Source organism: Rana temporaria, chromosome 4, assembly GCF_905171775.1.
Source record: "Rana temporaria chromosome 4, aRanTem1.1, whole genome shotgun sequence".
Taxonomy (NCBI): domain Eukaryota; kingdom Metazoa; phylum Chordata; class Amphibia; order Anura; family Ranidae; genus Rana; species Rana temporaria.
This window is the reverse complement of record NC_053492.1, coordinates 453,989,101-454,011,362: the sequence shown is the minus strand read 5'-3', so window position 1 is coordinate 454,011,362 and position 22,262 is coordinate 453,989,101. Positions and strand designations below refer to the sequence as shown.

Genomic DNA, 22,262 nt, shown 5'->3' with positions numbered 1-22,262 from the left:
TTAGACAGCATTGCATCGCCGTGTCTCCGGCAGAATTGCCTGTTGAGAAGTGGCTGCCGCCGAATCTCCCATTGATCCGAAATTCTCACCGGTAGTAAAATTACAACCGTCTGGATCTAATCAGAATGCATAATGCTCCACCTGACATTCTTATGACTCTCTCGATAACCATTCATCTGTAATGTAAACCATTCGAAATAAATGTGCAAATCAATAATACCTGTATGTTGTAGCAAGCTTTCTGCAAGACGTGTTTATGGGGCTGGATATCACTCTCGATGCCCATCGATTTCACCTCCGCCCCGGAGACGCATGTAGCCGGCGTGACAAACTGCACCGTCGCCACGGGATTCCAGTTACGGGGAATCTCCTGGTCTGATCCCAGCTCAAGCTTGCAGGATAAACTGTGTGGTTGATCTGGACCTGTGGAAACAGAAAATAATGGGATCCAACAGAAGAATTCTTTCTATGGTGGTGCGCATAGGGTAAGAAACAAGACCAACCTGGAATGATACCAACTATATGAGCAATTGTTGGGGCTCATACACACTGCCGCAAAATATGTTGTGTTAAGATCCGTAATGTGAACAGAGCTGTATGTTATGTTACACACAGCTACGTGCAGCTTCATATCCTGGGGCTGCGTTCAGCTTGATAAACAAAACAGAAAAATCCACATCCATGGTCCTGTATATAGACTGTATTTAATGCTGTATGCATGTAAAAGTGTATGCTCACCTTAGCCTGCATCCTAGAAATTTAGGATACTAGGCAACAGGAGCCTCCTGCATCCTAGAAACCTAGGACACCAGGTGATAGGAACCTCCTGCATCCTAGCAACCTGGGACACTAGGCAACATGAGCCTCCTGCATCCTAGAAACCTCGGACACTAGACAACATGAGCCTCCTGCATCCTAGCAACCTGGGGCACTAGGCAACATGAGCCTCCTGCATCCTAGAAACCTCGGACACTAGACAACATGAGCCTCCTGCATCCTAGAAACCTCGGACACTAGGCAACATGAGCCTCCTGCATCCTAGAAACCTCGGACACTAGGCGACAGGAGCCTCCTGCATCCTAGAAACCTAGGACACTAGACAACATGAGCCTCCTGCATCCTAGCAACCTGGGACACTAGGCAACATAAGCCTCCCGTATCTTAGCAACCTAGGACACTAGACAACATGAGCCTCCTACATCCTAGCAACCTAGGACACTAGGTGACAGGAGTAACCTAGGACACTAGGCGACAAGAGCCTCCTGCATCCTAGCAAGCTAGGACACTAGGCAACAGGAGTCTCCTGCATCCTAGCAACCTAAGACACTAGATGACAGGAGCTTCCTGCATCCTAGCAATCTAAGATACTAGGTGACAGGAGCCTCCTGTATCCTAGCAACCTAGGACACTAGACAACATGAGCTTCCTGCATCCTAGCAACCTAGGACACTAAGCGACAGGAGCCTCCTGCATCCTAGAAACCTAGGACACTAGACAACATGAGCCTCCTGCATCCTAGCAACTTAGGACACTAGGCGACAGGAGCCTCCAGCATCCTAGAAACCTAGGACACTAGACAACATGAGCCTCCTGCATCCTAGCAACATAGCACACTAGACAACATGAGCCTCCTACATCCTAGCAACCTAGGACACTAGGCGACAGGAGTCTCCGGCATCCTAGCAACCTAAGACACTAGATGACAGGAGTTTCCTGCATCCTAGCAATCTAAGATACTAGGTGACAGGAGCCTCCTGTATCCTAGCAACCTAGGACACTAAGTGACAGGAGCCTCCTGTATCCTAGCAATCTAGGACACTAGGCAACAAGAGCCTCCTGCATCCTAAGACAGTAGGCAAAAGGAGACTCCTCCATCCTAGAACACTAGGCGACAGGAGCCTCTTGCATCCTAGGACACTAGGGGACAGGAGCCTCCTGCATCCTAGCAACCTAGGATACTAGGTGACAGGAGCCTCTTGCATCCTAGGACAGTAGGCTACAGGAGCCTCTTTCATCCTAGCAACCTAGGACACTAAGCAACAGGAGCCTCAGGTATCCTAGAACCCTAGAACACAAGGCAACAAGAGCCTCCTGCATCCTAGCATCCAATGACACTAGGCGGCAGGAGCCTCCTGCATCCTAGCAACCTAGGACACTAAGCAACAGGAGCCTCCGGTATCCTAGCAACCTAGGACACTAGGTGACAGGAGCCACTTTCATCCTAGAAACCTAGAACACAAGGCAACAAGAGCCTCCTGCATCCTAGCATCCAAGGAAACTAGGCGACAGGAGCCGTTGCATTCTAGCAACCTAGGACTGCTGACTTTACATTTTTTGGTGGGGGGACTGAAAAACATCTGTGAGCTCCCAAACCTCTCTTTTTCATCCTCGCTTCCAATTTGTTTGGAATAAGCAGTGGACATAAGTGACAGTGTACAATGGGAAAATGTATTTTGTTTCAGTTTTTTTTTTATTAACCTGTTTTTATGTTCCAAAGAAGTTAGTTAATCACAAAACCAGTAGGGTATTTTTAAATAAATCTGTTATTCTGGATCTCATTATATTCTGACTGCTTGTCAAGGTCCATTGGTGAGGTGGGACCCGGATCAGAGGAGTCAATCATTACTAGAATTCTGGATTTAATTTTTTTTTCTCCCATAGCTAGTGAGACAAAGTCTTGTTGCCAGCATTACCTTGGCACTGAGCCTTTCACACTACACAGAGGTAACAGATAAAATGGAGATGTGAATTACAACAAAAAAATAATATAACCAATAATTGTATCTTCATCCACCTGTTAGCATTGTACTTTGTATGTCGGTAGTGCAAGAAGGAGGGATAGTGAGTATATATAGCACGTAAAATAAGTATTGAGCACGTCATAATTTTTCTAGGTAAATATAGTTCTAAAGGTGCTATTGACATGACATTTTCACCACGTGTCGGTAACAAAAAAAAAAAAAACGTAATGACACAGGGAAAAAGTAACATGAGAAGAAAGGGAGGTGCAAAAAGGCATGAATAGCCAAGACACCAGCTGAAATCTATCAGTAATTAGAAAGAAATCCTGCCCCTTGTCAGTGTTCATATCAGCTGGTTCAGTGTTGACTGATGACCTATAAAAAGGTGTCTCATTACCAAGGTGTCACACAAGAAACATCTCATGATGGGTAAAAGCAAAGAGCTCTCTCAAGACCTTTGCAACCTTATTGTTGCAAAACATGCTGATGGCATTGGTTACAGAAGTATTTCTAAACTTCTGAATGTTCCAGTGAGCATTGTTGGGGCCATAATCCAGAAGTAAAAATAACATAATTTCACCATAAACCGGCTACAACCAGGTGCTCTTTGCAAAGGATTTCTCACAGAGGAGTGAAAAGAATTATCAGAAGAGTTGTCCAAGAGCCAAGGACCATGGCCTGTATGCACGCTCACCACGCAAGACTCCATTGCTGAAGAAATAAGCATGTTGAAGCTTGTGAAATACTGGGAGAATATAGTTTGGTCCGATGAGACCAAAATTGAACTCTTTGGATTCCATAACACACACCATGTTTGGAGGTCACATGGCACATCACCCCAAAAACCAACACCCCCATACCAACAGTGAAGTTTGGAGGTGGGAACATCATGGTGTAGGGCTGTTTTTCAGAATACGGTACTGGCAAACTTCATGTCATTGACGGAAGGATGAATGGAAAAATGTAACAAGACATTCTTGATAAAAATCTGCTGCCATCTATCAGGATGATGAAGATGAAACGAGGGAGGACATTTCAGACAATGATCCCAAACACAAAGCCAAGGATACTCTCAATTGGATTCAAAGAAAGAAAATAAATCTCGTAGAATGTCCCAGACAATCACTTGACTCGAATCCAATAAAAAAAATTATGGAAAGAACTAAAGATCAGAGTTCATAGAAGAGACTCACTGAACCTTCAAGATTTGAAGACTGTTTGTGTGGAAGAATGGGCCAAAATCACCCCTGAACAACGCATGCGACTAGTTTCTCCATACAGGAGGCGTCTTTAACCGCTTCCCGACCACCGCACGCATATTTACGTCGACACAATGGCACTCCTGGGCCGAAGGACGTATATATACATCCCCATTAAGGAAGCACCATTGGCATAGAACACCTGGCATTGGAGCATGGGTAGGCAGACAGAGGGGTAAGGGTGGGAGGACGAGGATCAGATTGAGCCCTCTCTCCTCTCCTTTCCACGTATGGGGTTGGGGCCTATGCGCACATCTATGTACTTGGTGGCTGTGGTACTCAGTTACTTGGGGAACTGCAGTCCATTCTGAATAATGTGTCCAGGTTTCAGGCGGTCTAAAACCCAGACACACGATTCAAAACCAGGACACAGACAGGTGGTTCCCCTAAACAGTACTGGCAATAGGGAAAGGTCCCTGACGAGGAGGGAAAGCGTAGAGTCGTAACTCTCCTAAAAGTTTTCCCGATTGGGCACGAGACAGCCAGGCCGCATTCTGTCCTCTCAACAGACATTGTCAGTCTGATATGCACCCTGTTGGGCATTCTTTGCACCTGGTTTGTGAAAGAAGGCAAAATATTGCGCTAATCTAAAAAGAAATAAACAAAACTAAGGAACCAGCTGTTACACAACAATGTGACAAAGATTATATAGTGATGTGAAGAAAATATGTAGCGCTAATAGTGCAAGAGAAAAAATGATGTCTCACTAAATGAGTGTATAATCACTGTACTGAACCAGTGATATAGGTAACAACAACCAATATTGAGTGAATATATAAGTTGATGAATCAAAAAACACAAAAAGGTATCAAAAAACAATAGTATTATGTCCATCAATATGACTTGTGGATAAATGATGAACAAACATATGACCACGTAGATCCTCATAGGCAGACAATCATTCCTTCCATCAAAAATAAATGTGAATGCGCTTACCGGAACCAATGGATCTACCTGTCAGCGACAGCAGATCATGTAGGCATGAGAAATCTCGGGGGAAATCAGCTCGACTTCACTGAAGACCGTGCAGTAGAAACCACAGGCTGGATGATAGTAGACCAGGAATCTTCGATGAAGGGCCCCTAGATGGAAGATATCCTGGAACAGTATGCCACAACCGGATCACCCGGATATCCACCCTGAATCCAACGGATGGAAAGATGGTAATTGAACCCCTTAAGGGGATGAAGGCACAACAGGACTACTCCACAAAAAGCTCCAAAGGACATATGGGGAGAAATAAAAAAACAGAGCCCCAATCGTGCAGGTCAAAAGTATAAAGGTTTTATTATAATAAAACCAAAAAATTAACATTAAAAATTACCATTAAAAGTGATCACACATCCAGTTGAAGTCCTGTAGGACGAAACGCGTAGGGCTTGGTTTTTGCCACTTCCCATATTGCCTCTTTAAGGGGTTCTATTACCATCTTTCCATCCGTTGGATTTGGGGTGGATACCCGGGTGATCCGGTTGTGGCATACTGTTCCAGGATATCGTCCATCTAGGGCCCTTCATCGAAGATTCCTGGTCTACTATCATCCAGCCTGTGGTTTCTACTGCACGGTCTTCAGTGAAGTCGAGCTGATTTTCCCAGAGATTTCTCATGCCTACATGATCTGCTGTCGCTGACAGGTAGATCCATTGGTTCCGGTAAGCGCATTCACATTTATTTTTGATGGAAGGAATGATTGTCTGCCTATGAGGATCTACGAGGTCAAATATTTTTTCACCATTTATCCACAAGTCATATTGATGGACATAATACTATTGTTTTGTCATACCTTTTTGTGTTTTTGATTCATCAACTTATATATTTACTCAATATTGGTTGTTGTTACCTATATCACTGGTTCAGTACAGTGATTATACACTCATTTAGTGAGACATCATTGTTTCTCTTGTACTATTAGCGCTACATATTTTCCACCTGGTTTGTTAAATGGACGTCCATAGAACTTTTTTTAGGGGGGGCATCACTTTAAAGTCACCCACCCGTGCTCCGCCCACTTTCAACAAAAGAGACTCCTTATTTATTTTTAAAGGGCAAACGGCAGACTTTATCCACTTAACCCCCGAGCCTGTTTTTCAGATTCAGCGTTTACAAGACTAAAACATTTTTTTTTGCTAGAAAATCACTTAAAACCCCCAAAAATTATATCTTTTTTTTTTCTAACACCATAGAGAATAAAATGGCGGTCATTGCAATACTTTTTGATACACCGTATTTGCGCAGCGGTCTTACAAGCGCACTTTTTTTGGAAAAAATTCACTTTTTTGAATTAAAAAATAAGACAACAATAAATTTGGCCCAATTTTTTTATATATTGTGAAAGATAATGTTACGCCGAGTAAAATGATACCCAACATGTCACGCTTAACATGTGTTGCCGTTACCGAGATATCCATCTTTAAAAAGAGGACGTACATATACAGTGGGCGGTCGGGAAGTGGTTATTCTAGGCATGTGCTATGTACAGGGTGCAGATTCCAGGCATGTACAACCCACGCGCATGCCTATGGTGGACACCTTGCCCCCACCTGCGGACGCCCATGGTTTGTTGTGAACTGTTGCCGCATTTATTCAATACAAGTGTTATACTGCACCTGACTGTGTGACTTATTGCCGATGTACCACCCTATACAGGCTTTTTTTACATAGATCAATAAATATGACCACCATTTTTTTCTTCTAATGAAAATTTACTTACTAGAATTTTTATCTGGGAGTCTGTCCATCTTCCATACAACAGCCTTGTAGGCATACTCGTACTTAGCTGTGCCGATTGTCACTTGTATTACAGGCTCAGATTCAATTTCATATGTGGACCCTAGGCAAGCTCTGCGGTTCATCTTGGTCTTCAGGGACCTCTGTCTCTGAAGACTTGCCGTCCATAGTGCTTTTACCCACGGTGCAGGAACTGGGAAATGGATGGTTATATTCTCACAAAAATGTGTCTGCGGAGAAGCCAAGACTCTAGCAGACATGTTCAGGAAAGCTTGAAGCTCCACATAGGCCCCCTGGACCACAACCAAGCTTTTCAAAGAAAAAGGAAGTTCTTCTACTATACAAGGAGTTTTAAACCGCATCAGCTCAAACCTACATCCGTCTACGGGGGTGAATTTAACTATCCTGGACTTACTAAATTCGTGCTTTTTAACACATTTATGGAAATGATACTCAGAAATATCGATCAGTTTTTCATCATTGTCCTTTCCAAAGTAATTTTCCGACACTCTTTGCAGCTCGGAGTCGTTCATGGTCAAGAAACACTCTACACCACTGTTAATGAAACAAAGACAGTACACTTGAGACAGCACTGCCTTGTCTTGTAGTTTTCCATCTTTGGTGACTTCTGCCCAAAAATTGTCCACTACTTCCACCGACATTTCCGGCTCTTCATAAGTTCTCTTTTGCTTCATTACCGGCGAGATCATCATCAACTCTTCCTCTATCGTCACGATAAAATCGGTTAAATCGCAGTAATCAGTGGTGCCTAATTTTAACATTTGCTCAATTTCGGCTTCGTGGACCACGTCGAGTTTCGGGTGGTATTTCCTTTTCTCGGCGTAAGTTACATTTTCTATCTTAACGGAGTGTATTTTCTCTGAAACTCCTAAGTTTTCCAGCTTGGGTTCTGAAAGCCTGCAGAATTGATGAAGCTGAAACTCTTTGAAGGGTTTCTCAAGGCCCTTTTCATAAAACATTTGCAGAATTCCACCAGACAGAACTTTCAGGTAAATAGGTCCCCACTGCCTGGAAGACATCATGTTTTTTTTTTTCCGGAATCCTCAACATGAAAGGCCACCCATCTTTCTTCTGACTTCTAAAGAGGCTTTGCGGAATAAATGAAGGTCTATTTCTTTCGGCACAGGCAAGATGAGGCTTCGAGTTGTCAGGTGGGTCAGTCTTTAAGTGCTCAAGCCTTTCACACACGTAGCTGAAAGAACACTGGTTAAGGCTTCTCTGGTTATTAGATGTGTCTTTCTCTGTTGCGTTGTTTTCTTGTTTTGCAGGAATTTTATCTTTTATCTGAGAGTCTATCGCATTACCTGCGTCGACGGAACAAACGATATCTGTGATGTCATTGTTCCAAAACGGGCTTGAAAACGCGCAGTTGTTCTGTGATTGATGTAAATGCGGACTCCTTGAGCTACCTAAATAATTCATCGTTTTCAACTTCGGACTTGAATCATGTAGACTTGAAAACGCAGGTGATGGAATGCTTGATGTTTGGTTTGCTGCCAGCAAAGTTGATGTCTCAGACGACGAAGAAGGTTGAATCAGTAGAACCTCGGGAATGGGGTACAAGTTTGAAGATCCTGCCTTAGGGGTGCATGGAGTGGCTGGACTGTCTTTCATGGGTGTGCACAGAGGGGAATTATAAGGAGGTCCGGGGCTCATGAAATCAATGATGGGAGATGTGTGAGGAGTGTTGGAGTTGGAGGAAGACGCGCTGGTCTGGTCATGTGACAGACTCAGTTTCAGGCCTCTTGATCTAGGAATGTAATGGTTGTCGCGTGGAAACACGAGCGACTTCTGGGGAGTTTGGAACGGATTGTCATCGTCAAAGGTCACCCAACTTTCCGGATTTGTTGAGCACATTTTCTTTGTGTTGATTGTCTGAACGTCGGAATTGCCTAGGAAATACAAGAAAATGCAATAAAAATGTTGTAATAAAATGCAAAGTATTTTTTTTTTGTATGTTTTTCTGTTTGTTGGTTTGTCTTAGCTACTTGCCGACCAGTCGCCGCAGTTATACAGCGGCAGGGCGGCTCACCTGCGCGAGAGCCCGTAGCTCTATGTCGGCCACTAGGGGCTCGATCGCCGCCGGGCACCCGCGATTGCTCGTTACAGAGCGAGGACCGGGAGCTGTGTGTGTAAACACACAGCTCCCGGTCCTGTCAGGGGGAGAAATGCCTGACCGTCTGTTCATACAATGTATGAACAGAAGATCAGTGATTTCCCCTAGTGAGGCCACCCCCCCCTACAGTTAGAACACACCCAGGGAACATACTTAACCCCTTCCCCGCCCCCTAGTGGTAACTCCTTCCCTGCCAGTGGCATTTTTATAATAATCAATGCATTTTTATAGCACTGACCACTATAAAATAGCAAATGGTCCCAAAAATGTGCCAAAAGTGTCTGAAGTGTCCGCCATAATGTCGCAGTACCGAAAAAAATCGCTGATCGCCGCCATTTCTAGTAAAAAGAAAATATTAATAAAAATGCCATAAAACTACCCCCTATTTTGTAAACGCTATAACTTTTGCGCAAACCAATCAATAAACATTTATTGCAATTTTTTTTTACGAAAAATATGTAGAAGAATACGTATCGACCTAAACTGAGGAAAAAAATAGTTTTTTGATATATTTTTTAGGGAAATTTATTACAGCAAAAAGTAAAAAATATATTCATTTTTTTTCAAAATTGTCGCTCTATTTTTATTTATAGCGCAAAAACTAAAACCCGCAGAGGTGATAAAATACCACCAAAAGAAAGCTCTATTTGTGGGGAAAAAAAGGACACCAATTTTGTTTGGGGAGCCACGTCGCACGACTGCGCAATTGTCAGTTAAAGCGACGCAGTGCCGAATCGCAAAAAGTGCTCTGGTCTTTGACCAGCAATATGGTCTGGGGCAGTGGCGGCTGGTGCTCAAAATTTTTGGGGGGGCGCAAAGCAAAAAAAAAATTGCAGTCTCACTGTGCCCAAACGCAGCCACTGTTACATGCCATCAAATGCAGCCACTGTGCCATCAATTCGCACCACTGTGCCATCAATTCGCACCACTGTGCCATGCCATTAAACGCAGTCACTGTGCCATGCCATCAAATGCAGTCACTGTGCCATCAATTCGTACCACTGTGCCATCAATTCGCACCACTGTGCCATGCCATTAAACGCAGTCACTGTGCCATCCATTGTCACCACTGTGCCATGCCATTAAACGCAGCCACTGTGCCATACATTGTCACCACTGTGCCATCCATTGTCACCACTGTGCCATACATTGTCACCACTGTGCCATGCCATTAAACGCAGCCACTGTGCCATACATTGTCACCACTGTGCCATGCCATTAAACGCAGTCACTGTGCCATCCATTGTCACCACTGTGCCATTCGATTAAACGCAGCCACTGTGCCATACATTGTCACCACTGTGCCATGCCATTAAACACAGCCACTGTGCCATCCATTGTCACCACTGTGCCATACATTGTCACCACTGTGCCATGCCATTAAACGCAGCCCCTGTGCCATACATTGTCACCACTGTGCCATGCCATTAAACGCAGCCACTGTGCCATACATTGTCACCACTGTGCCATGCCATTAAACGCAGCCACTGTGCCATCCATTGTCACCACTGTGCCATCCATTGTCACCACTGTGCCATCCATTGTCACCACTGTGCCATGCCATTAAACGCAGCCACTGTGCCATCCATTGTCACCACTGTGCCATGCCATTAAACGCAGCCACTGTGCACTTTAATGGTCGCCGCTGTGCCAATTGTCCCCACTGTGCCCTGTAAATTGCGTTCTCCCCCCCCCCCCGCCCGCCACTTACCTTTACTGGAGTCAGGCATCCACGTCCCACGATGTCTTCTCCCGCCCTCGATGACTGACAGGCGTCTCAGCCAATCAGGTTACAGGTAGCCAGAACCGGCCAACGTGATTGGCTGAGACGCCTGTCATCTTATTCAAGGGGCGTACAGTCTGTGCGCTCCGAGAATAAGCTTCCGGGACCCGAGGGCTGTATTGGGAAAGCCTATCAGAGCTGTTGGCTTTGATAGACATTTCCCTACAGCCAACCAGCTGGCGTTATTCAGATGGCCGGACATTGAGCGCCGACCATCTGAATAACAGCAGCGGCGGCGAAAATAACATAGATTCGTGCAATGCATGAATCTATGTTATTTCACTCAGTGGCGGTGAGAGCCAGAGGGGGCGGCGCTCCAGCGCCCTCTATGGACGAACCGCCACTGGTCTGGGGGTTAAGTGGTTAAACCTAATAAAAATATCTTAAAAAAAAAAAGTATAACTAAAGGCAAAACTTTTCTAAAGCCGTGTACACATAATTGGTTTGTCCGATGGTCTTTTTTCCATCTGTGTTAAAAAATTAGAACATGTTTTACATTTTTCCTAATGGATAAAAAAACGATCGTCTGTGTGGAACTCCATTGGAGAAAAATCCACGCATGTTCAGAATCAAGTTGACGCATGCTCGGAAGCATTTAACTTTTTTTTCAGCTCGTCGTAGTGTTTTACGTCACCGAGTTTTGGCACGGTCGGAATTTAGTCTGATTGGCCGGGATTCAGATACATTGGCGTATCTTTGAGAGGCAAGTACAGTATTCACAAAGCACTTGCTCCCAAAGTTACGTCGGCGTAGCATAAATGGGCCGGCGTAAGCCCACCTAATTCAAATTGGCAAGGCAGTGGGCGTGTAGTATTATAATGAAGCGTGACCCCATGTAAATGCATGGCCGAACGAACGGCGCATGTGCGCGCATGCTCACGCATGCCCAGTATCACGTCGAATTTACTTCCTAAGATACGCCGGCTCAATGCCTGTGACGTGAACGTAACCTACGCACAGCCCCATTCACGTACGACTTACGTAAACAACGTAAAAATCTACGCTTGTTCCGACGTCCATACTTTGCATTACCTGCACCTCATATAGCAGGGGTAACTTTACGCCGGACGTAAGCCTTACGTAAACGGCGTAGCGAAATCCGACGGGCGCAAGTACGTTTGTGAATCGGCGTATCTAGGTCATTTGCATATTCGACGCGTAAATCTACGGAAGCACCCCTTGAGGCCAGCGTAAATATGCACCCAAGATACGACGGCGTAGGAGACTTACATCGGTCAGCTGAAGCCATATTTCAGGCGTATCTAGTGTTAGCAATCAGGCGCATAGATACGACGGCGCATCTGGACACTTACGCTGCGTATCTGTAGATACGCCAGCGTAAGTGTTCTCTGAATCTGGCCCATAGTGTGTAGGCAAGACTGATGAAAGTCGCCCAAAAGAAATACAGGAGCTTCTTTTGGGGCGACGGGCTTCCCGCGATTCTATTTGCGCGTTTTTACCACGATTTGTCATCCTCATATGCGGAAATGTGAATGGAGCCTTAGGCTTAGTGAATGAGCTGAAGCTCTGCTGACTTCAATTAGCCACAGGTGTAAAAGTAACGCACGTGATTGGGTATTCTTTGCAAAGTGAGCTTTCACCACATTCACTGTGGAATCTATTTATAAAACATTTGTGAGACGAACATCACTTACATTCGCGCAAGCTGGACTGATTCTGGCTGTCATTTCTGAAATAAATTCATTCTTATGATCTTTAGCTCCATGGAGTGGCCTATAGATTAGTTTTCTGAAATATATCAATGAGAAAATAAACTGCATCTTGGCCACTAGAGGGAGCCGACAATCAGAGGGAATATTCTATTACAGAAATGATGGCCACAATTAAAGTGGTTGTAAACCCCCCCCCAAAAAAACTGCAAGACTAGCATACTAGCTCATTATGAATTACTTACCTTAGATTGAAGCCGTCCTCGTCTCCCCCTCCGGACGCAGACATCTCTCCGGAAGGTATCGCCGCTCTGGCACTGTGATTGGCCGGAGCGGCGAAGACGTCACTCCGCGCATGCTTGCGGGAGCCGGCAAAGCCATTGAGAAAACTGGCATTCTCAGTGCGCCGTTGTCTACAGCGCGCATGTGCCGTAGACAACGGTGTATTCCTTTTGCCAAATATCTCCTAAACCGTGCAGGCTTAGGAGATATTGGAAACACCTACAGGTAAGTCTTAATCTAGACTTACCTGTAGGTGTAACTTACCACAGATCACACTGGTGCTGTGCAGGAACCACATGCAATTTGACCAGGAATAGCTCTTGCATCACATACGATTCTGCTGCAGTGCGATTTGAGACATTCGTTCTGTTCTCACATTGCACCGCATTCCCACCAAACTCCTACAAGACCCTCTTTTTATCTGCACCAGAATCGCATCGCGTCGGTGTTCACAATCAAGCGCACTGTGTTTTGCAAATAGATTTCGGGGTGTCAACAGCAATCGTGTCAGGGAAGGTAAGTGTCAGGGAAGACAGGGAAGGTAAGTGTCAGGGAAGACAGGGAAGGTAAGTGTCAGGGAAGTGTCAGGGAAGACAGGGAAGGTAAGTGTCGGGGAATACAGGGAAGGTAAGTGTCAGGGAAGACAGGGAAGGTAAGTGTCAGGGAATACAGGGAAGGTAAGTGTCAGGGAAGACAGGGAAGGTAAGTGTCGGGGAATACAGGGAAGGTAAGTGTCAGGGAATACAGGGAAGGTAAGTGTCAGGGAAGACAGGGAAGGTAAGTGTCGGGGAATACAGGGAAGGTAAGTGTCAGGGAAGACAGGGAAGGTAAGTGTCAGGGAAGACAGGGAAGGTAAGTGTCAGGGAATACAGGGAAGGTAAGTGTCAGGGAATACAGAGAAGGTAAGTGTCAGGGAAGACAGGGAAGGTAAGTGTCGGGGAAGACAATGAAGGTAAGTGCGGGGAAGACAGGGAAGGTAAGTGTCGGGGAATACAGGGAAGGTGCATGTCAGGGAAGACAGGGAAGGTGCATGTCAGGGAATACAGGGAAGGTAAGTGTCGGGGAATACAGGGAAGGTGCATGTCAGGGAAGACAGGGAAGGTAAGTGTCAGGGAATACAGGGAAGGTAAGTGTCAGGGAAGACAGGGAAGGTAAGTGTCAGGGAATACAGGGAAGGTAAGTGTCGGGGAAGACAATGAAGGTAAGTGTCAGGGAATACAGGGAAGGTAAGTGTCAGGAAAGACAGGGAAGGTAAGTGTCAGGGAAGACAGGGAAGGTACGTGTCAGGGAAGACAGGGAAGGTAAGTGTCAGGGAATTCAGGGAAGGTACGTGTCAGCAGGACAGGGAAGGTAAGTGTCAGGGAATACAGGGAAGGTAAGTGTCAGGGAATTCAGGGAAGGTACGTGTCAGCAGGACAGGGAAGGTAAGTGTCAGGGAAGACAGGGAAGGTAAGTGTCAGGGAAGACAGGGAAGGCAAGTGACAGGGAAGGTAAGTGTCAGGGAAGAAAGGGAAGTTAAGTGTCAGGGAAGAAAGGGAAGGTAAGTGTCAGGGAATTCAGGGAAGGTAAGTGTCAGGGAAGACAGGGAAGGTAAGTGTCAGGGAATTCAGGGAAGGTAAGTGTCAGGGAAGACAGGGAAGGTAGGTGTCAGGGAAGACAGGGAAGGTAAGTGTCAGGGAATACAGGGAAGGTAAGTGTCAGCAGGACAGTGAAGGTAAGTGTCAGCAGGACAGTGAAGGTAAGTGTCAGTAGGACAGTGAAGGTAAGTGTCAGCAGGACAATGAAGGTAAATGTCAGTAGGACAGGGGAAGACGGGGGTATCAAGAAAAAATGTCAATTGTCTTGGAAGGGCGGAGTGGCAGATGGACTTCTCCCTGGAAATCTCCTTCCCTATAAGCAGTAATAACTTTGTTCTTTTCTATTACTTTGTAGCAGAACTTTGTGGTATTATTTTCTATATGTTCCATTTTTCCATCTCCTGTGAATAGGAGAAATTGGCTCCAGGCGCTTTCTTCATTACACCTTATTACAATGTCGCAGCTCCGGCGGAATGATTATAGAGGTTTCATGCAATTTAGGTCAAAACATTACTTTGATACTTTTATTGTTAATGAGGATTTTGCTTTTCTCAGAATAATCCCGAAGATGAAAAAAAAGGAAAGACCCGGATGAAAACTTTATGCCAACAATGATCCCATAGAAAAAGTGAAACGAGATCCGGAGTTTTTAGTGCTGAAATGTCAGCTCCGGATTATTTGTTTTTTATCTTTTTTGGTCCCCAACAAATTGGGTTAGGGCTCTTTTACACAAGCTTTGGTCTCTGAAGAGCAATTCACTTTCATATTGCTCTTCAGAGATCATAAGGAGGCATTGTATCACCACCTGCTTTAACCCCTTGATCGCTTCGCTAGGGGTATATTTCCTGCTGCAGGACCTCCGGCTGCTGGGGCATCGGTCGGGGGGCAGTAAATGCACAACTCCATCACAGGCTTTTACCACCTCCAGTACTCTGCGTCCCGAGCCCCCCCCCTCTTTTGAAGCCTATTAGAGCCTCAGGCTCTAATCATGTGTTTTAAAAAAAAAAACAATTGGAATCCATGTGTCCGGCGTACGGTTTCCACCTTTTCTTCAAATCACAACCTGAACACTTTAGCGGTGCACATTTTAAAGCATGCTTTCCAAAATTTGTCTGCAAAAAATCCGACAACAATTGTCTGATGGAGCGTAAAAACGGTCGGATTTTCCGACACTAGCCTGTCCTCACACAATTCTTTTCGGATAATCCGATCGTGTGTACGAGGCTTTAGCCTCTTAGAAGTAATAATAAGACCCTGCCTCGATCTCTGTGAGCGTGTGCGCGGGAGGCGTGGACTCAATGTCCGCCGGTGTGCCGCGATCGGCTCACGGAGCTGAAGAACGGGGAGATGTCAGTGTAAACACAACGGGCCAGATTCTCATAGATCCCACGTTGGCGTAGTGTAAGCCATTTACACTACGCCGCCGCAAATTACTTGAGCAAGTGCCGTATTCGCAAAGCACTTGCTCCATAATTTGCGGCGCTGTAGTGTGTATGGCCATGTAATTCAAAGGGGGCGGCTTGTATTCAAATTAAGCGCGCCCCCGCACCGATCAAACTGTGCATGCGCCGGGTGGAAAAATAGCCCAGTGCGCATGCTCCAGCTCACGACGGAAAACGTCAATGACGCTGACGTGAGCGTCATTGACGTAAAGTCGTATTCGCGAATGACTTCGTAAAACGACGTAACCGACGGAAAAAGACGACACTGACCTGACGCCATACTTAACATGGCATACGGCGGACTGGCGTAAGGTTACCCCTCATATAGCAGGGGTAACCTTACGTTTACGACGTAAACCTTACGCAAACGACGTAAACGACGACGACGCGGCGCAAATTCGTTCGGGAATCGACGTATCAGGCTCATTTGCATAGTCAAATGAGAACTGAACGTAAACGCCACCTAGCGGCCGGCGTCGCATTACATCTAAGATCCGACGGTGTAAGTGACTTACACCTGTCGGATCTTGGCCGTAACTATGCGGAAATAATTCTATGTGCCAGATTCACGTAGCTCAGCGGATCTATAGATCCGCTCGATCTACGTGAATTAAGATCCGCTCCCGCAAGTTTAGGAGGCAAGTGGCTAATTCACAAACCACTTACCTCCAAACTTGCGACGGCGGATCCTAAATCCCCCGGCGGAATTCAAATTCCGCGGCTAGGGGAGTGTACTATTTAAATCAGGCGCGTTCCCGCGCCAATTTAAATGCGCATGCGCCGTCCGGGGAATTTCCCGGCGTGCATTGCTCCCACTGACGTCACTAGGACGTCAGTGGTTTCGACGTGAGCGAGACTTGCGACGCGTGTGTTCGTGAATCGGCGTACGCAAACGACGTTGGAAAATTCAAATTCGACGCGGGAACGCCGGCTATACTTAACATTGGCTGCGCCTGATGAAAGCAGGGGTAAGTATACGACGGGAAAACTGCTACGGAAACTACGTAAGAACACTGCGACGGGTCCGCGTACGTTCGTGAATTTGCGTATCTCGCTGATTTACATATTATTTATCGTAAATCAGCGGGAACGCCCCCGGCGCCATTTTTAAATCGAAAAAAAGATCCGACAGTGTAACACAGTGTAACACTGTCAGATCTTAGCCCTATCTATGCGTATCTGATTCTATGAATCAGGCGCATTGATAGGACCAGTGTAAGTCAGAGATACGATGGTGTATCTGTAGATACACCGTCGTATCTCTTTGTGAATCTGGCCCTATGAATCATACGCATAGATACCCGGGGCCAAAAACAGAGATACGACGGAGTTTCCTGAGATACACCGTCGTAACTCTCCTGAGAATCTGGCCCAGAATCTCCCTGTCCTTCCCCTGACATGTCACTGATCGTCTGTTCCCTGTCACCAAACCCATTGACAGCTGATGACTCATCAGTTGTTAAGGACGCTACAGCCGGCTTCCCGACCCCTCTCTTTAACCGCTTGCTGACCGCCACACGAGTATTTACATCGACAGAATGGTGTGGTAGCGCGCGCCACCAGCGGCGAGCTCGCAACCCTGTCATGAGCTCCGTGACCGTGCCTGCAGGACTCGATGTCCTCCGGTGTCCTGCGATCGGGCCAAAGAGCTGAAAAACAGGGAGATGTCAGTGTAATACAACATCTCCCCGTTCTTTCTAGTGACATGTCACTGATCGTCTGTTCCCTCTCATCGGGAACAGTGATCAGTGACGTGTCAAGGCAAGCCACGCCCCCGAACAGTTAGAAGCACTCCCTAGGTTACACTTAACCCCTTCAGCGCCCCCTACAGGTTAACCTCTTCACTGCCAGTGTCATTTTTACAGAAATTAGTACATTTTTATAGCACTGATCGCTGTAAAAATGACAATGGTCCCAAAATGGTGTCAAAAGTGTCCGATGTGTCCACCATAATGTCGCAGTCACGATAAAAATCGCTGATTGTCACCATTACTAGTAAAAAAATATATATTATTAAAAATACCATAAAACTACCTCTTATTTTGTAGACGCTATAACTTTTGCGCAAACCGATAAAAAAAAACGCTTATTGCGATTTTTTTTTTTTTACCAAAAATAAGTAGAAGAATACATATTGGCCTAAACTGAGGAAAAAAAATGTTTTTATATATATTTTTTCGGGGGGTATTTATTAAATAAAAAATAAAATTTTTTCAAAATTTACATTTTTTTGTTTATAGCGCAAAAAATAATAATCGCAGAGGTGATCAAATACCACCAAAAGAAAGCTCTATTTGTGGGAAAAAAAGGACGTCAATTTTGTTTGGGAGCCACGTCGCACGATCGCGCAATTGTCAGTTAAAGCGACGCAGTGCCAAATCGCAAAAAGTGGCCTGGTCTTTGGCCAGTGAAATGGTCCGGGCTGAAGTGGTTAATGTACAACTCTGTTCAGACAAAAACAAAACCTTCAATAAAACCTGAAAAAAAATTAAAAGTACTTTGGATGTTATGATACCTTTACCTTACAACTCTGTACTATCTAAAAAAGATCCTTCAATAAAATCTGAATTAGAATAAAAAACAAATAGAAAAATACTTTTGGATGTTATGATGCCTTCATGTACAACTCTGTACTATCTGTACTTCAAAAAAAAAAAAAAACATTCAATAAAACCTTAAAAGAAAATACTTTGGATGTTATTATGCCTTTATGTCTTTACCTTAACCACTTGAGACCCGCGCTGTAGACGAAAGACGTCCACAGCACGGCTCTCAAGTGCCGGGTGGACGTCCCTGGACGTCCTTCTATTTGCATTTCCCGCGCGGGCCGCTGGCCGGCGCATCGCTGAGAAGCCGATGCACGTGCCTGGCGGCCGCGATGTCCGCCAGGTACCCGCGATCAGCGGTGACAGCAGGGACGTGGAGCTCTGTGTGTAAACACAGAGCTCCACGTCCTGTCAGGGAGAGAGGACTCCGATCTGTGTCCCTTGTACATAGGGACACAGCATCGGTCACCTCCCCCACTCAGTCCCCCTCCACACAGTTAGAATCACTCCCAGTTTACACATTTAACCCCTTCCTCGCCCCCTAGAGTTAACCCCTTCACTGCCAATCACATTTATACAGTAATCACTGCATTTTTATAGCACTGTTCGCTGTGTAAATGTGAATGGTCCCAAAATAGTGTCAAAAGTGTCCGATACGTCTGCCGCAATATCGCAGGCCTGACAAAAAAAGAATCGCAGATCGCCGCCATTACTAGTAAAAAATAAAAAAAAAATCATAAATCTATCCCCTATTTTGTAGGCGCTATAACTTTTGCGCAAACCAATCAATATACGCTTATTGCGATTTTTTTTTACAAAAAATATGTAGAAGAATACGTATCGGCCTAAACTGAGGAAAAAAAATCGTTTTTTTTTTTTTAAAAAATGGGATATTATTATAACAAAAAGTAAAAGATTGTGTTTTTTTTTGTTCAAAATGTTCTGTCTTTTTTTGTATATAGCGCAAAAACGCAGAGGTGATCAAATACCACCAAAAGAAAGCTCTATTTGTGGGAAAAAAATTATAAAAATATAATTTGGGTACAGCGTTGTATGACCGCGCAATTGTTATTCAAAATGCGTCAGTGCTGAACGCTGAAAATTGGTCTGGGCAGGAAGGGGGTTTAAGTGCACAGTAATGAAGTGGTTAATGTACAAATCTGTATTATCTGTACTTCCAAAAAAAAAAAAAACCTTCAATAAAACCTTAAAAAAAATACTTTGGATGTTATTATGCCTCTTTACCTTAATGATCAACTCTGTATTATCTGTACTTCCAAAAAAAAAAAAAACTTAAAAAAATACTTTGGATGTTATGACACCTCTATGGGCCAGATCCACATACATGTAGAACGGCGCAGCGTATCAGAGATACACTACGCCGCCGTACCTTACCTGGCGCATTTTCAAATCCTCAGCGATTTTGCGCCGTAAGTTACGGCGGCGTAGTGTATTTCTGGCGGCGGATTTGAAATTGGGGGGGTTGGGGGGCGGGTTTCATTTAAATGAAGCGCGTCCCCGCGCCAAATGAAATGCGCATGCATCGTCAAGAAATTTCCCGCCGTGCTTTGCGCGAAATGACGTCGCAACAACGTCATTTTTTTAACTTAGGCCCCATACACACGAGAGGATTTATCCGCAGATACGGTCCAGCGGACCGTATCCGCGGATAAATCCTCTCGAGGATTTCAGCAGATTTCTATGCGATGGCGTGTACACACCATCGCATTGAAATCCGCGCTGAAATCCTCTGGCGATGACGTGTCGCGCCGTCGCCGCTATTATGACGTGGCGACGGGCGCGACGCTGTCATATAAGGAATTCCACGCATGCGTCAAATCATTACAACGCGTGCGGGGAATCCCTTTGGACGGATGGATCCGGTGAGTCTGTACAGACGAGCGGATCCATCCGTGGGATCCGATTCCAGCAGATAGATATTCTGTGCATGTCGACAAATATTTATCTGCTGGAATTCGGAAATATCCGCGGATAAATATCCGCCAGAGTGTACACACCATAGAATCTATCCGCAGAAACCCATTCGATGGGATTTATCTGCGGATAGATTCTATCGTGTGTACGGGGCCTTAGACGTGAGTTACGTCCATCCCTATTCACGGACGACTTACGCAAAAAAAAAAAAATTCAAATTTTGACGCGGGAACGACGGCCATACTTAACATGGCAAGTCTATGTATACGCCGAAAAAAATACCAGCTTTAACTATACGCCGGAAAAAGCCAACTATAGACGACGTTAGAAAATGCGACGGCCGTGCGTACGTTCGTGGATCGTCGTAAAACGCTAATTTGCATACCCGACACGGAAAACGCCACCCAGCGGACGCCAAAGTTTTGCATCTTAGATCCGAAGGCGTACGAAGACGTACGCCTGTCGGATCTAACCCAGAAGCCATTGTATCTTGTTTTGAGGATTCAAACTAAAGATACGACGCGGGAAATTTGAAAGTACATCAGTAGATACGCCGGCGTACTTCGTCTGTGGATCTGGCCCTATGTCTTTACCTTACAATTCTGTACTTAAAAAAAAAAAGAACCTTCAATAAAATATGAATTAGAATAAGAAAAATACTTTTGGATGTTATGATGCCTTAATGTACAACTCTGTACTATCTGTACTTCAAAAAAAAAAAACCTTCAATAAAACCTGAATTGAAAAAAACATAAAAGTACATATTTTTATTATTACAAAATGATGCTAAAATATACATTAAACTGATCACATTCATACTCGGGATGGGAATAACATCATGGTCCATGCCATTTAAAGCCCAGATATCATTTTCCCATAATTACATATCACGCCTGTTCTATGTTAAGCGATATTATATATTCCAACCCTTATTGTTGTGCTAAAAAACACGCTATGGCTGCATTTCAGAACCATCATTTCAAAAGGGACAATTTCGAACCCTGCAGGAAATCGTGTTTAAATGTAGAACGGGGGAAAAAAAATAAAAAAATAAAAAACATTTGCAAAGCCCTGTTTATCAGTGGTGTTTAATGGAAAAAGGAGCAGACACAATAATGAAATGGCCCAGATACACAACCATCAGAAAGAGCCATATGCATAAATATTAATGCGGCTAATGCTACCCTATTAGTGACTAGAAAGTTGCTTTTCCTTACAGTCATAATACATAATACCAAAGGGTTTCATTATTTTCACATACATAAAGGCATGTTGCGAGACCGGAATAACAAGTGCTGAAAATACATTTTTCATTTTTTTTCTTCTTCTTTTTTTTTTTCTTTTTTTTTCGGATTTGGACTTTTCCATCCAAAATATATGAAATATCTCCACAATCAATTATTTAGAGGCAAATCTCTTTAAATCACAAAGCGATCGGCTAGAAGCTGCGATGGCTGCACCTGGGTCCTGGTATGTAAATAGAAGATTTCCGTTGCCAAGTTTATTAAACCGTGAAGCAAATCTGTACAACAGAAATACGGAGGATTCCAGGGCACATACGTTATTTTTTTATTTATTTTTTCCTCTTTAGATACTGCATAATATATTTCTCCATAATGAGCAGTAATGCTGGAACATAAAATAGTTCTTCTAGAAACAATGGGCCAGATTCAGAAAGATCAGCGGATCTTTCTGCTGGCGTAACGTATCCCCGATACGTTACGCCGCTGTAACTTTGGGAGCAAGTTGCCCCCTTTTTACGGCGGCGTAACGTATGTGTTGCGGCGTAAGGCCGCGTAATTCAAATGGGGATGTTGGGGGCGTGTAGTATTTAAATTTGTCTTGACCCCGCGTTTTTACGGGGTTTTTTTTAACGGCGCATGCGCCGTCTGTAAAATATCCCAGTGTGCATTGCTCCAAATTACGTCGCAAGGACGTATTGGATTTGACGTGAACGTAAATGACGTACAGCCGTATTCGCGAACGACTTACGCAAACGACGTAAAAATTTCAAAATTCGACGCGGGTACGACGGCCATACTTAACATTGAGTACGCCTCATAATAGCAGGGGTAACTATACGCCGGAAAAAGCCGAACGCAAACGACGTAAAAAAATGCGCCGGCTGGACGTATGTTCGTGGACTAGCTAATTTGCATACTC

At 44.7% G+C, this 22,262-nt stretch overlaps 1 protein-coding gene across 1 annotated transcript in view; it reads right to left on the bottom strand.

Moving 5' to 3' along the window:
• Positions 1-22,262, bottom strand: part of STON1 (stonin 1) — a 105,625-nt gene that overhangs the window by 7,998 nt on the left and 75,365 nt on the right. The window contains 3 exon segments of the mRNA XM_040351594.1: positions 221-423; positions 6,711-7,779; positions 7,781-8,640. Coding sequence (XP_040207528.1) covers positions 221-423; positions 6,711-7,779; positions 7,781-8,640 — 2,132 coding nt within the window.